Below are 12697 nucleotides of genomic sequence, written 5' to 3'. Positions count from 1 at the left end.
ATCCCCGCTGGGAAACCCCACGGGAGTTCCAGTTACAAAATCTCCCTTCAACCACCGCCCTCTGTTTCCTGCCATGCAACAAATTCATGTCTATTTCCTTGGATCCCAGGGGCTCTTACCTTTGCAATCAGCCTCCCATGCGTGACCTTATCAAAAGGCTTGGTGAAGTCACACGGGGAGAAAGCGGGAAGTTAGCCCGAGGTAATGATGCTTGTCTGAGGAGCCGGTGCAACAACAATGGGCTGAATGGCCTCCTCCTATGATTCTGCACATAACGCCTGGCACAATCCGCAGCAGGAACCGCGCGTGCGCAGTGGCGTGTTCCGATTCGGCCACGCGCAGTTTGGATTCCTGTTCGCACATGCGCCGGATTCGGGCCTCCAGCCGCCCTGACGAGGCACACAACCCGTCCGCTATCAGCCAGAGACGGCGGACCTCAGCGAGGTAACGGCTTAGCTGGGCAAGCTTTATAAGTATACGCTGGAGATCTGGAACATTGCGTAAGGTGCCATCGGTCCCGCACTGGCGCAGAACAAGGCGATAGATATGAAGAGCGTCGCGGCGATTCTGGGCCAGGCCCCGGGAAAGTCGCCATCTTTATTGGGGGCAATGGAGAAGAGGGCGCCTGCGCGGTCACCCCTGACCCCAGTCGAGAGGATGGCATTGTGTATCATTGACTGAGGATGGAGTTTGTGAACTCCTGTTACAGAGGGGGCTTAACCACACTGCTGAATTTATAGTCAATACCAGCGCTACGCAGAAACAGAGATTGGCCTACATAATCGTACGGCAGGTTAGTGCTGTTTGGAACTGACATTTGACCCAAAGTACAGTTAGCCCCCCAAGTTAGCAAATAGTAAGAAGAACCATTATCACAGAGGTGACAATGTAACAATAACTACTCAACCTTTGAGTGCATTTTAGAGATAAATATTAGTTTAATTCATTATCCTTAAGGTAAATAACCTTGACTCTCAACTTAAAGACTTTCATATTTTGAGAACCTCAGTCTCCCCAAAATAATGTTCAGTGACGAGATCTGCAATACCGTCAGCTCAGATTGAATCAAACTAGCTACTTACTGCTTGAACAGATTGGAAAAACTGCAGTTTCTGAGTGCTTAAATGTGGGAGACTTGTCAGGAGTATGTTGGATTCATTACATCTTCAGGTCTCAAAGGAATAGAGAAGAGATTCTGAAGCAGATGACCCGAGATTCAGAAAATGCGCTAAGGCAGACACTGACCAGTGCCAGGAAGAGAAATTAAATCAATGGCAAAGTCACAAGGTTTGTAGTGGGGACTGAAGATAATAACATGTGTTCCCAATACTCAGATGGAGGAAAGCCTTCAAGAAGATGTTGAATAGGCTGGGGCTGTTTTCCCTGGAGCATCAGAGACTGAAGGGTGACATTATAGAGATTTATAAAATCATGAGGGGCGAGGATAGAATAAGTAGATACGGTAATTTCCCTGGGGTGGGGTGAGTGAATAACCAGAGAGCATAGGTTTAGGGTGAGAGGGGAAAATTTTAAAAGGGACCTTGGGGTAACTTTTTCATGCAGAGGGTGGTGCATGTCTGGAATGAGCTACCAGAGGAAGTGGTGGATGCTGACACAATTACAGCACTTGCAAGGCATCCGGGTACATATATGAATAAGAAGGGTTTAGAGGGATAAGGGCCAACTGCTGGCAAATGGGCCTAGATTAGGTTCAGATATCAGGTCAGCATGAACAAGTTGGACTGAAGGGTCTGTTTCTGTGCTGGACATCTCTATGATTCTCTTAACAGGAGAAAAGACAGGGTAGATAAAAGATAAAGTAGTTCCACAGGTTGGGGATTCTGCATAGTCTGAGAATTAAGGTCCGTACATTCTGGAGAGGTGTTAGGAAGCACTTCCCCACATAAGGAGTGGTAGATGTTTGGAACTGTCCCACAAATGGCAGTAGTTGCTGCATGAGTTATTAATTTTAAATCTGAGATTTTTTTTAAGTGAAGGTATTTAGGGATATGGGCCAAAGGCAGTTATATGGAGTTAGGCCACAATCCGTCATGACATCATTGAATAGTGGAACAGGTTCAAGGGGCTAAATGAGGTAAAAACAATGATTGCAGATGCTGGAAACCAGATTCTGGATTAGTGGTGCTGGAAGAGCACAGCAGTTCAGGCAGCATCCAAGTAGCTTCGAAATTGACGTTTCAGGCAAAAGCCCTTTATCAGGAATAGCTTTTTATTCCTGATAAAGGGCTTTTGCCCGAAACTTCGATTTCGAAGCTACTTGGATGCTGCCTGAACTGCTGTGCTCTTCCAGCACCACTAATCCAGAATCAAGGGGCTAAATGGCCTACTGCTACTCGTATGTGAAATTTCTTGTCATCCAGTACTGGATATCAAGTTAGGATTGTGTTTGTGAAGCATAAAAAGTTTCCACATTCACCTACTACCTTGGTCCTTCTAGCTGGTGAGGGAGATTTTGTCCATGTGAATATAAAATAAACCTCTCCTTTGCCTCATGCTTCCCGAACATTGTTGTATTTCTTTCTGTCTCCTCCCACAGAGGTCAGAGTGTTTGTGAACCTCCAGGTTAGTAAGTTTCCTTCCTTGATGGACATTAGTGAACTAAGAAGTTTTTTTCCCAATAATCTGGGTAGCTTTCACGATTAGTTTTTCTTAGTGCCAGCCCCACAGGTGGACCTACTTAGTCAACTCAATTTCACAACCTGCTTTTGCATTTTTTAGGCTTTTCTGTCACCCAGTTTTCGTTCTGTTTTAGGTCAATTTCACAGGGTATTACAATGGCAGGTTTTGCATGGACAAACTGAAATCAAAGGTCACAACATAATATGATAAAATTGCCCAATTTATCAAAACCTGAACATCATCAAATTTTGAACATGGAAGTAAACAGTGCCGTTCTGGATAGGGAGAAACTACATCAGTTCTGTGGGTATACAAGGTTACATTCAATCATCTATGTTCACCTGCTCAGACTATGGAAAGAGATTCACAATGTCTTCCAACTGCTAAAACACAAGCAATTCACTACTGGAGAAAGACCATTAGTGGGTGGCACAGTGGTTAGCACTGCTGCCTCACAGCGCCAGAGACCCGGATTCAATTCCTGCCTCAGGTGACTGACTGTGTGGTGTTTGCACATTCTCCCCGTAACTGCGTGGGTTTCCTCTGGGTGTTCTGGTTTCCTCCCACCTCCCACAATCCAAAAATGTGCAGATTAGGTGGATTGGCCACGCTAAGTTGCCCGTAGTGTTAGGTGAAGGGGTAAATGTAGGGGCATGGGTCTGGGTGAGTTGTGTTTTGGCGGGTCGGTGTGGAATTGTTGAGCCAAAGGGCCTGTTTCCACACTGTTAGTAATTAATCTAATCTAATCTGTCCAGTGTGCAGAAACAAATTTGCTCATTCATCCATCCTACAAAGACAGCAGTGAGTTCATAACTTGTGCAGCATTTAGATTCTGGTGCATATTACATCCAGGACTGAACCAAGTTCACCAGGGTTTATTTTTGCTGATATTAATAAACTCCAGCCCAGTTACATGATTAACATTATGATTAAAAGTCAAATCGACTTTGTTAAATACAGCATGTCAAATTTTTTTTGATATATCTAATTGCTGTTGGTTTTGTTTGAAGTCCTCTACCTCTCCTCCTGTGTCCTCCAACAACAAGTGCCAAGGGTTCATGGACTTCTTTGACACTAAGGTTGAGACAAGCCAATCAGCTGCTCCTGCTGCTTTCCATCCTTCCACTTGCCCATCATGCCAAAGTGCCTCCAAAGCTCCCCCTGAAGTGGCATCTTTCTCCAGTGTCAGTTTCTCTTCCATCTCCCTCACACCTTTCCTATCGACCTTCATTGTAAAAGACACAAGTAATGTTCCAAGAATAAGAGAAAAATAGGGGGCAAAAGAGAGAAAGGAACATAAAACAAGGACGGTCACTAGAGGAAAATGGTTTCAGGGTGAATGGATAATTGTTATTTTCTCAATTCCTTTGGTTCTGGGAAGGTCCCAGTGAGTCAGAAACCACAAATATAACACTTCCATTCAAGAAAGCAGAGACATAGGAAGCCAGTTAGTGTCTCAAGTGTCTTGGGGGAAATGCTATTTTCATTATTAAGGAGGCAATCATAAAACAGTTGAAAACACAATACAACCAAGCAGGGTCAACATAGTTTGTGGATGTAATATGCAGGTGAGATAAAGGAGTACTGTACCTCTATGTGAAGCATATGGACTATTTGATAAGGCAACACATAAAAGGTTACCCACAAGTTAAGAGTCCATGGTGTCAAGGTGACATATTGGCATGGATGGTGGACTGGTTAACCAATAGGAAACGGAATCAGGAAAAATGGATCATTTTCAGATTGTATGGAATACCAAGGAAACTGTGCAAGGATCTCTGTTATTTTCAATATATATAGTGATATCTTGGATGAAGAGACTGGGTCATTAAATATATTTGAAGCTGAATTGGATAGGTTCTTGACTGACAAAAAGAGAGCAGACATGAACATGAAGTTAGAGCCGCAATCAAATCAGCCGTAATCTTATTTAATATCTGATGAGCTAAATGGCCTAGTCCTGCTCCTATTTCTTATGTTTTAAAAAAAAGCTACAGTGTCTGTCAAGTTTTATTGATGCGCTAACTGATCTCCCAGTTAACATGACTGCTGTTGGTTCTACCTCATTGCTGCTGTAAGAGGAACTCTCAATTTTCATGATATCCCATTCTCCACCTTTGTGTCAAATGCTGTCCATCGACTTAGGTTTGTGTACAAGTTGGTACTAAATTTTATTGATTGTGTCTCTAACTCCAGTTTTCAAACTACCATAGCAAAGAAAATAAGGAATTTTTTTGCTGAAATGTAACATTTCATTGAACACATCATAGATTTGCTAACAATTGGTTATGGTTTTCTATGCGTCACACCTTATATTTGTTCAGATAGGGAAACCCAGTAGGCCAGATAAAGGACATGATCGAACCAGGTAGGTTTTTAACAACAATCAACAGTGTGGTTATATTCCAAATTTTTCTTGAATTCAAATGTCACCTTCTCCCATGGTGGATATTGAACTTGAACAAAATCGTGTGTCTCAAAGTTACTGGTCCGGTGTAATTACTAGTGCTCCACCATGGAAATGATGCAGTGGAATTTACCATCATGTCACTGGGTGGAATTATTGGTAATATTTGAAAACATATGTGAGTATTGATTTTAACATTGGAAATCCCATTAGACATGTTTATTCAGCGGATTTCAGTACAGTGTGAGAGACTATACTTTGATTCAAATCCACAAAGGTAGGAGGAGCAATTGCACATATGCCTTTAGTTGCTGTCTCAGCCATACCTGGCACTGCAGGGGGTGCAGAGGAGGTTCATTAAATTGATCCTGGAAGGGTTTGGCTTACGAAGAGAGATTGAGTAGACTGGACTGTACTCTTTGGAATTCACTAGACTGAGGGGGGATCTTATAGAAACATATAAAGTTATAAAGGGAATAGATAAGATAGAAGCTGGGAGGTTGTTTCCACTGGTGGGTGAAACTAGAACCGGGGGTGTAGCCTCAAAATAAGGGATAGCGGATTTAGGACTGAGTTGAGGAGTAATCTCTTCATCCAAAGGATTGTGAATTTTTGGAATTCCCAGTCCAGAGAAGCAGCTGAGGTTACCACATTGAATGTTTTTAAGGCAAAGATAGAAATATTTTTGAACAATAAAAGAATTAAAGGTCATGGCGAGTGGACGGGTAAGTGATTGGACACTCACCCGCTGAAGGAGCAGCACTCTGTGAAAGCTTGTGATTTCAAATAAACCTGTTGGGCTATAACGTGATTTCATGTGACTTCTGACTTTGTACACCCCAGTCCAACATCAGCATCTCCACATCACAACTAGATCAGCCATGATCTTACTGAATGGTGGAGCAGATCGAGGGGCCAGATGGCCTACTCCTGCTCCTATTTCTTACATTCTTGTGTTCTTTCCAGTCAAAGGCATGAGCTGCAGGAAATATTTTTTTTAAACCCAAAAGTACCCCACCCCTCAGACAGCTCTTTTCACCACTTTTAGAGATCCACACCCAGTCTCTCTCTCTCCCCATCAGCACGTAAAGCTATCCTAGTGTTGTCAACTGGGACAATACATCCATCCTAGGACAAGCCAAACAGTGCCATGCACAAGAAATCCTAGAAGCATGGCATTTCAACCAGAACTCTATCAACAAATACATTGACTTAGACCAAAGTTACCACCTCCTGAGAAAAAGAACAGGAAATGACATCATCAACCCAAGGAAACCTAAACACAAATAGAAAGCAGGCTATGCCACCAGTGCTTCATCTGGAAGCTCACTGATGATATCATCTACTATGGTGACAAAACATCTGAAAATGAACCTTCCAGCTCAGGGAGCAAACCCACATCCACATATTCCCCTCACTTGTCAGCACTACACAGGGAGTGTTCCGCAAGGACACCCTGGTCCATTCCTCCCTTCACTGTCAATACCCCTACAGCACCTTCCCACACCATCACCGAAGATGCAACACCTTTCTGTTCATCCCTTCCCTATCTAAGGCCACAGGCACACCTTCCAGGTGAAGCAGCAATTTACCTGCACTTCACTCAATCTAGTATACTGTATTCACTGCTCTCAATGTGGTCTTCTTTACATTTAGAAAGATGAAATGTAGACTGGGTGATTGCTTTGCAGAACATCTATGGTCTGGCTGTAAAGGTAACACCAAGCTTCCAGTTTCAGTCCACTCCAACACTCCACTGTGTTCCCTGACCAACGTTTTGGTCTTAAGCCTGCTATGGTACTCCAGTGAGACTTGAGTCGGAAGAGGATAATATAGCCTTCAGGACTCAAGATCAAATTTAATTGACACATCAGGTGCAGTGACTCTTCATCAGAACTGCTTTTCTTTCTTGGTTGTCTCGCTTTGTTTGCCTTACTTGTTTCTCTCTCTCTCTCTCTCTGGGCTCCCCATCTACCTATCTGCTCACTCCTTCCCCTTCCCTGCCATTTTTGTAAGTACCACCTTTTCCAGGCTACTATCAACTTCGAAAGGTAACTAGACTCAAAACGTTAACTCCGTTTGCTCTTCAAAGATGCTGCCAAGGCTGACTGAGTATCCCAGCAATTTCTGTTTATGTGTTGGAATGTTTTAGGTCTTCAGCATCTGCGGATCTTTGGCCCTGCCATTGTGAATGGTGGGCCTTTTACCCAGCAACTCCCGCGGCAGAGAATGTCCCTCATCGAGTCAGCAGGACCGTGTGCGCAAGCGCAGAGTCACAGTCTTCCGAGTGACGGCGCAGGGGAGATTCTCGTTTGGCGCTCGGCAGCCGGTAAGAGGCGACGGCAACAAAGGAGCGGAGTGGAACCAGTTAGCGTGCGGGGAACGTTCGTGAACGTTTATTATTGGGTAGGGCACCAAATAAATACCTGTAGGTCCTGTTATTGCAGCTCGGAGGCTTTTTCGGTGCTTGGGAGCAGCAGACATTTTGTTTTCATGGGGCTGTGAGTGCGTGCGCAGCATTCGAGCAACATGGCCGAATGGGCGGGGTTTAATAGGGTCACGTGACTAGATGATTGACTCTTGGTCTGATACTGTCTGGCGAAAGGAGCTGGGAAGCTGAGGTCAGACAGAGGAGAAAAAAACTTCGAGTCATACAGCACGGAAAGAGATACTTTGCTCCAACTCATCCATGCCGACCAGACATCCTAATCTAATCTAGTCCCATTTGCCAGCACTTGGCCCATATCCCTCCAAACTCCTACAATTCATATGCCCATCCAGATGCCTTTTAAATGTTGCAATTGTACCAGGATCCACTACTTCCTCTGGCAGCCTAGACACACTCCAATGTCCAAAGATGTTTGAACTCAAACAGCGAAGGCAGTAACTGTGCAGATTCACTGCTGTGTCAGACAGCAATACAGGTTTCTTTCTCTGATCGTGTGGTTGCTGCCTTTTGTTATTCTTCCACCTTTTTGAAGTGCCGTCGTTTTGATCTTTTCTCCCCCCAAACATCCAAAGAATACAACACCACATGAAATTGTAATTGCTGCTCCTGGAATTTGAGGAAATCGCCTCCAACACCTAAAATGCCTCAAAAAAGGAGCAGTTCTTACAGCCACAATTTTTTCCTGTCCTCCATCCTGGATTACCGTGGAGAGAAAAAATGGTGAGGGCAATGGGTTTGGATTTCAACCTAGGAATGAGAGACTATGTGGGACTTTTGGGAAACAAGAAAGGAAAAATGGAATCACAGGAACTGGAATAATCTCTTCTGAATTTCCATCGTATACTGACAGTGAATTACTTTTGCAAACTCCTTTTACAGGATAATAAAGGGGAAATTTGCTCAAAAACCTCAAAACAAACTTTACATCAAGATCTGACTGAGTCCTTTGATCCATAAGGATCTGAATACTACTGGCCTTTATACTGGAAGAAGAGATGTTCATCTGATCTGTCTCCTCAAAGAGATTTTAAACATCAGTGTGACTGGAAAAGTACTGACATGCCTAAGTGAGTGTACCCCAGTGAATTAACTAAGGAAAGAACTTTAACCAATTAAGCAGTCTGAAAAAATATTGGACTATTCAAGCAGGGAGAAACCTCACACACATTCTGTATGTGGGAGAGGCCTGCACTAATCATTCAACCTTGAGAAACACAAGGATATTAGCACCATGGAGAAACCATGGAAATGTGAGGACTGTGGTAAAGGATTCAATTACCCATCCCTGCTAGAAATCCACCGACGTAGTCATGCTGGGCCTGGGTCCATGGAAAGACCATGGAAATGTGGAGACTGTGGTAAAGGATTCTATTATCCATCTCTACTAGAAATTCATCGACGAAGTCACACTGGGGAGAGACCCTTCACTTGTTCTGTGTGTGGTAAAGGATTTACAAAGTCAGCATGTCTCCTGTCACACCAGCGAACTCACACTGAGGAGAGGCCATTCATCTGCACTTGCTGTGGAAAGGGATTCAGGCAGTCATCCCACCTCACTGCACACCAGCAAGTTCACTCTGAAGAGAGGCCATTCAGCTGCACCTATTGTGGGAAAAAGTTCAGACTGCCATCTGGCCTGACTGAACACCAGCGGATCCACACTGGGGAGAGGCCGTTCACCTGCTCAGTGTGCGGGAAGAGATTCACTTGGTCATCCAGTCTTAGATCACACCAGCAAGCGCACACTGAGAAGAAGCCTTTCAGCTGCACTTACTGTCGAAAGACATTCACACGTTCCTCCAGTCTCACTGAACACCAGCGAATTCACACTGGGGAGAGACCATTTACATGCTCTGTGTGTGGGAAGGGATTCACTGGGTCATCCAGTTTCCAGAGACACCAGCGAATTCACACTGAGGAGAGGCCGTTCAGCTGCACCTCCTGTGGAAAGAGGTTTAGGCAGTCTTCTGACCTCAGTGCGCACCAACGAGTTCACACAGGTGACAGACCATTCAGCTGCTCAGTGTGTGGGAAGAGGTTCACAAAATCTTTCACTCTACTAATACACCAACGCACTCACACTGGAGAAAGGCCATTCACCTGCACTGGGTGTGGGAAGGGATTCACTCAGCAGTCCAACCTGCAGACACATCAGAAAGTTCATAAGTGTCTGCTGCCTTTGGATGGTGCAGTTACTGCTTCTGTTGAACATGTTCAGGGTTGATTCGAAATCATTCTGTTCATGATAAACTCTGTGTGAGTATTGAGTTCAAAGTTCATGTGTGTTCAAATATAACTTTTAATTTTGGGATTAAAGTTTTAAGTACATCTCCCAGTGTCTGTATGGATTTCTCCTGCAGTTTCCTCTCCGTTAACTTGGACAAGGAAACCTCATCACTTCAGCTTAAAAATCCCATTAATTAACAAACAGGAAGGTGGGAATTCCAGCTGAGAAAGCCCCATCTATGGCCACATCCTCTTGACCTCCTTTTCTTTTGGCAGGTAACATCCATTCCACAGGGCATGCAAAACTCCGCATGTCATATAAAAGAAAAACTTGCGACAGAGGAGATTGCAATGGCATTTCACACCATATTAAAGTCAATGGCAAGGCCTTTGCTTGAGTTATAGTTAAAATAGTTAATCTGCTTGTAGACTGCGCGTGTGTGTTTGTTCAGAAGTGCAGTGCAGTTTCCATGCTGGCAGACCAACAGTGGACATGATCCTTACCGTAATCCAACTATAAGAGAAATGTCCAATTGGTTAAATGCTGGAAAAAAAATGAAATGTTATGCTTACTGAGTGCAAGTAAATCTTTACATATGAATTAAAATTTACTTTTACAGAGGCAAAAAGCACCAGACCCTAAAGATGAACTTCAGCTTGATGGCTGTGGATTAGCATAATTCCAGGAATGTGGAAACTTTTGTTTACCTATGAAAGTGAAATTTTTTTAGTTCTGTTGTTCTTCAGAAACATTACAGTAATTTGGAAAGAAAGAATAAGGAACACTTGGGCAAATTTGAAAGAAATACCAAAAGGATTAGGAAAACAAAGATTTGATTTGAAAACGAAACTGACATGAGGTCAATTATCACGACTGACCTTTGCTAAACTTTCTTCGCCTTTTTGTAAACAACGAGGAAAACATAACCCTTTTTCTGCTGAGAAGATGGTGCTGCTTTGAACTGAACATTTTGTGTTTTAAAAAATGTAGATTTATCAAATTTTTGCCTTTCAATACAAAGTACTTGAGAACAGGATATACGTCTCTTTATCTGCTTAACATGTTTTCGAGTCATTCGGCACGGAAACAAACTCTTCAGTCCAACCAATCCGCGCCAATGATGTTCCCAAACTAAACTAGTCTCAACTGTTTGCACTTGGCCCACAACCCTCCAAGCCTTTTCAGTTTATGAACTGGGGTGGCTCAGTTGTTAGCACTGCTGCCTGACAGCCCCAGGGACCTGGGTTTGATTCCAGCCTCGGGTGACTGTCTGTGTGGAGTTTGCACATTCTCCCCGTGTCTGCATGGGTTTCCTCCGGGTGCTTCGGTTTCCTCTCTCAATCCAAAGATGTGCAGGTCAGGTGAATTGACCATGCTAAAGTTGCCCATAATGTTAGGTGCATTAGTTAGGGGTAAATGTGGGGAATGGGTCTAGGGTAGGTTACTCTTCAGAAGGTTGGTGTGGACTTGTTGGGCCGAAGGGCCTGTTTCCATACTGTAGCGAATCTAATTTAAAAATCTTATCCAAATGTCCTTTAAGTATTGTAAGTGTACCTGCATCCACCACTTCCTCTGGCAGTTCACTCCAAACACAAACCACTCCCTGTCTAAAACAGTTACCCCTCACGTCCCTTTTAAATATTTCTCCCTTCACCTTAAAAAATCCCCTCCATTTTGAACTACCCCCTAAAGAAGAGACCCTTGTCATTCACCTTATCCATATCCTTTGATTTTATAAACCTCATTAATGTCATCCCTCAACTTTTCACACTCCAGTGAAAAAAACTCCCGGTCTTTCTAGTCTATTTTTATACCTCAAATCCTCCATTCCTGACAACATCCTGAACCCTCTCCAGTTTAATAATATGCTTCCTGGAGCAGGGTGACTAGAACTGCACCCAGTACTCCAGAAGAAGCCTCACTAATGTTCTGTACAACCTTGATATAACATGTGATTTTTGAGAATATCTGTAGCTCAGGTTGAGGTTCAGACTGTAAGTTTGCTCATTGAGCTGGCAGGTTTGTTTTCAGACGTTTCGTCACCATGCTAGGTAACATCATCAGTGAGCTGGGAGAAAGTGAGCACTGCAGATGGTGGAGATCAGAGTCAGAGAGTGTGGAGATGGAAAAGCACAACCAGTCAGGCAGCATCTGAGGAGCAGGAGAATCGACGATTCCAGCATAAGCTCTTTGTCAGTTCTCCTGCTCCTCGGATGCTGCCTGACTGGCTGTGCTTTTCCAGCACCACAACCTTTGACACTGACATCATCAGTGAGCCTCCAGTGAAGCGCTGGTGTCTGTCCCGCTTTCTATTTGTGTGCCTTGGTCTGTTGTGGTGGGTGATATCATTTCCGGTTCTTTGTCTCAGAGGTTGGTAAATAGGGTCCGAATTGATGTGTTTATTGATGGAGTTCCGGTTTGAATGCCAGGCCTCTAAGGAGTTCCTGTGCGTATCTGTTTAGCCTGTCCGGTCAAAATGGTGTCCTCCTTCATCTGTGTGTAAGGATATTAGTGATAGCGGGTCATGTCTTTTTGTGGCTAGTTGGTGTTTGTGCATCCTGGTGGCTGGTTTTCTGACTGTCTGTCCGATGTAGTATTTGTTACAGTCCTTGCAGGGTATTTTGTAAATGACATTAATTTGGCTGATTAGGTTAATCAGTGTCTGTTTCAGTGTGTTGGCGAGTTTGTGGGCTACCATGATGCCAAAGAGTCAGAGCAGTCTGATAGTTATCTCTGAGATGTCTTTGATGTATGGTAGCATGGCTAGAGTTCCTGGGTGTGTGTTGTGTCTACTTGTTTGGATTTGTTGTTTTAAGAATCGGAGGACTGTGTGTGGGTTTCCTCTGGGTACTCTGGTTTCCTCCCACAATCCAAAGATGTGCAGGTTAGGATGAATTGGCCATGCTAAATTGTCCCATAGTGTTCAGGGATGTAAGAGTTAGGTGCATTAGTCAGGGGTAAATATAGGGAAGGG

At 43.9% G+C, this 12697-nt stretch overlaps 1 protein-coding gene across 1 annotated transcript; it reads left to right on the top strand.

Annotated features, from left to right (window-relative positions):
• The first annotated feature begins 7877 nt into the window (after positions 1-7877).
• LOC140457215 (uncharacterized) lies at positions 7878-10754 on the top strand. The gene is made up of 2 exons (XM_072551315.1): positions 7878-9752; positions 10343-10754. The coding sequence occupies exon 1, from the start codon at positions 8728-8730 to the stop codon at positions 9718-9720; it is 993 nt and encodes a 330-aa protein (XP_072407416.1). The 5' UTR covers positions 7878-8727; the 3' UTR covers positions 9721-9752; positions 10343-10754.
• Positions 10755-12697: the final 1943 nt, after the last annotated feature.

The sequence above is a fragment of the Chiloscyllium punctatum genome, chromosome 31 (genome assembly GCF_047496795.1).
Source record: "Chiloscyllium punctatum isolate Juve2018m chromosome 31, sChiPun1.3, whole genome shotgun sequence".
Lineage (NCBI taxonomy): Eukaryota > Metazoa > Chordata > Chondrichthyes > Orectolobiformes > Hemiscylliidae > Chiloscyllium > Chiloscyllium punctatum.
The sequence above is the reverse complement of the archived record's forward strand: the minus strand, read 5'-3'. Positions and strand labels throughout refer to the sequence as shown.

Coding starts and splice junctions, on each gene's coding strand:
- LOC140457215 (XM_072551315.1), top strand. CDS start 8,728: ATGGAGAAACCATGGAAATGTGAGGACTGTGGTAAAGGATTCAATTAC.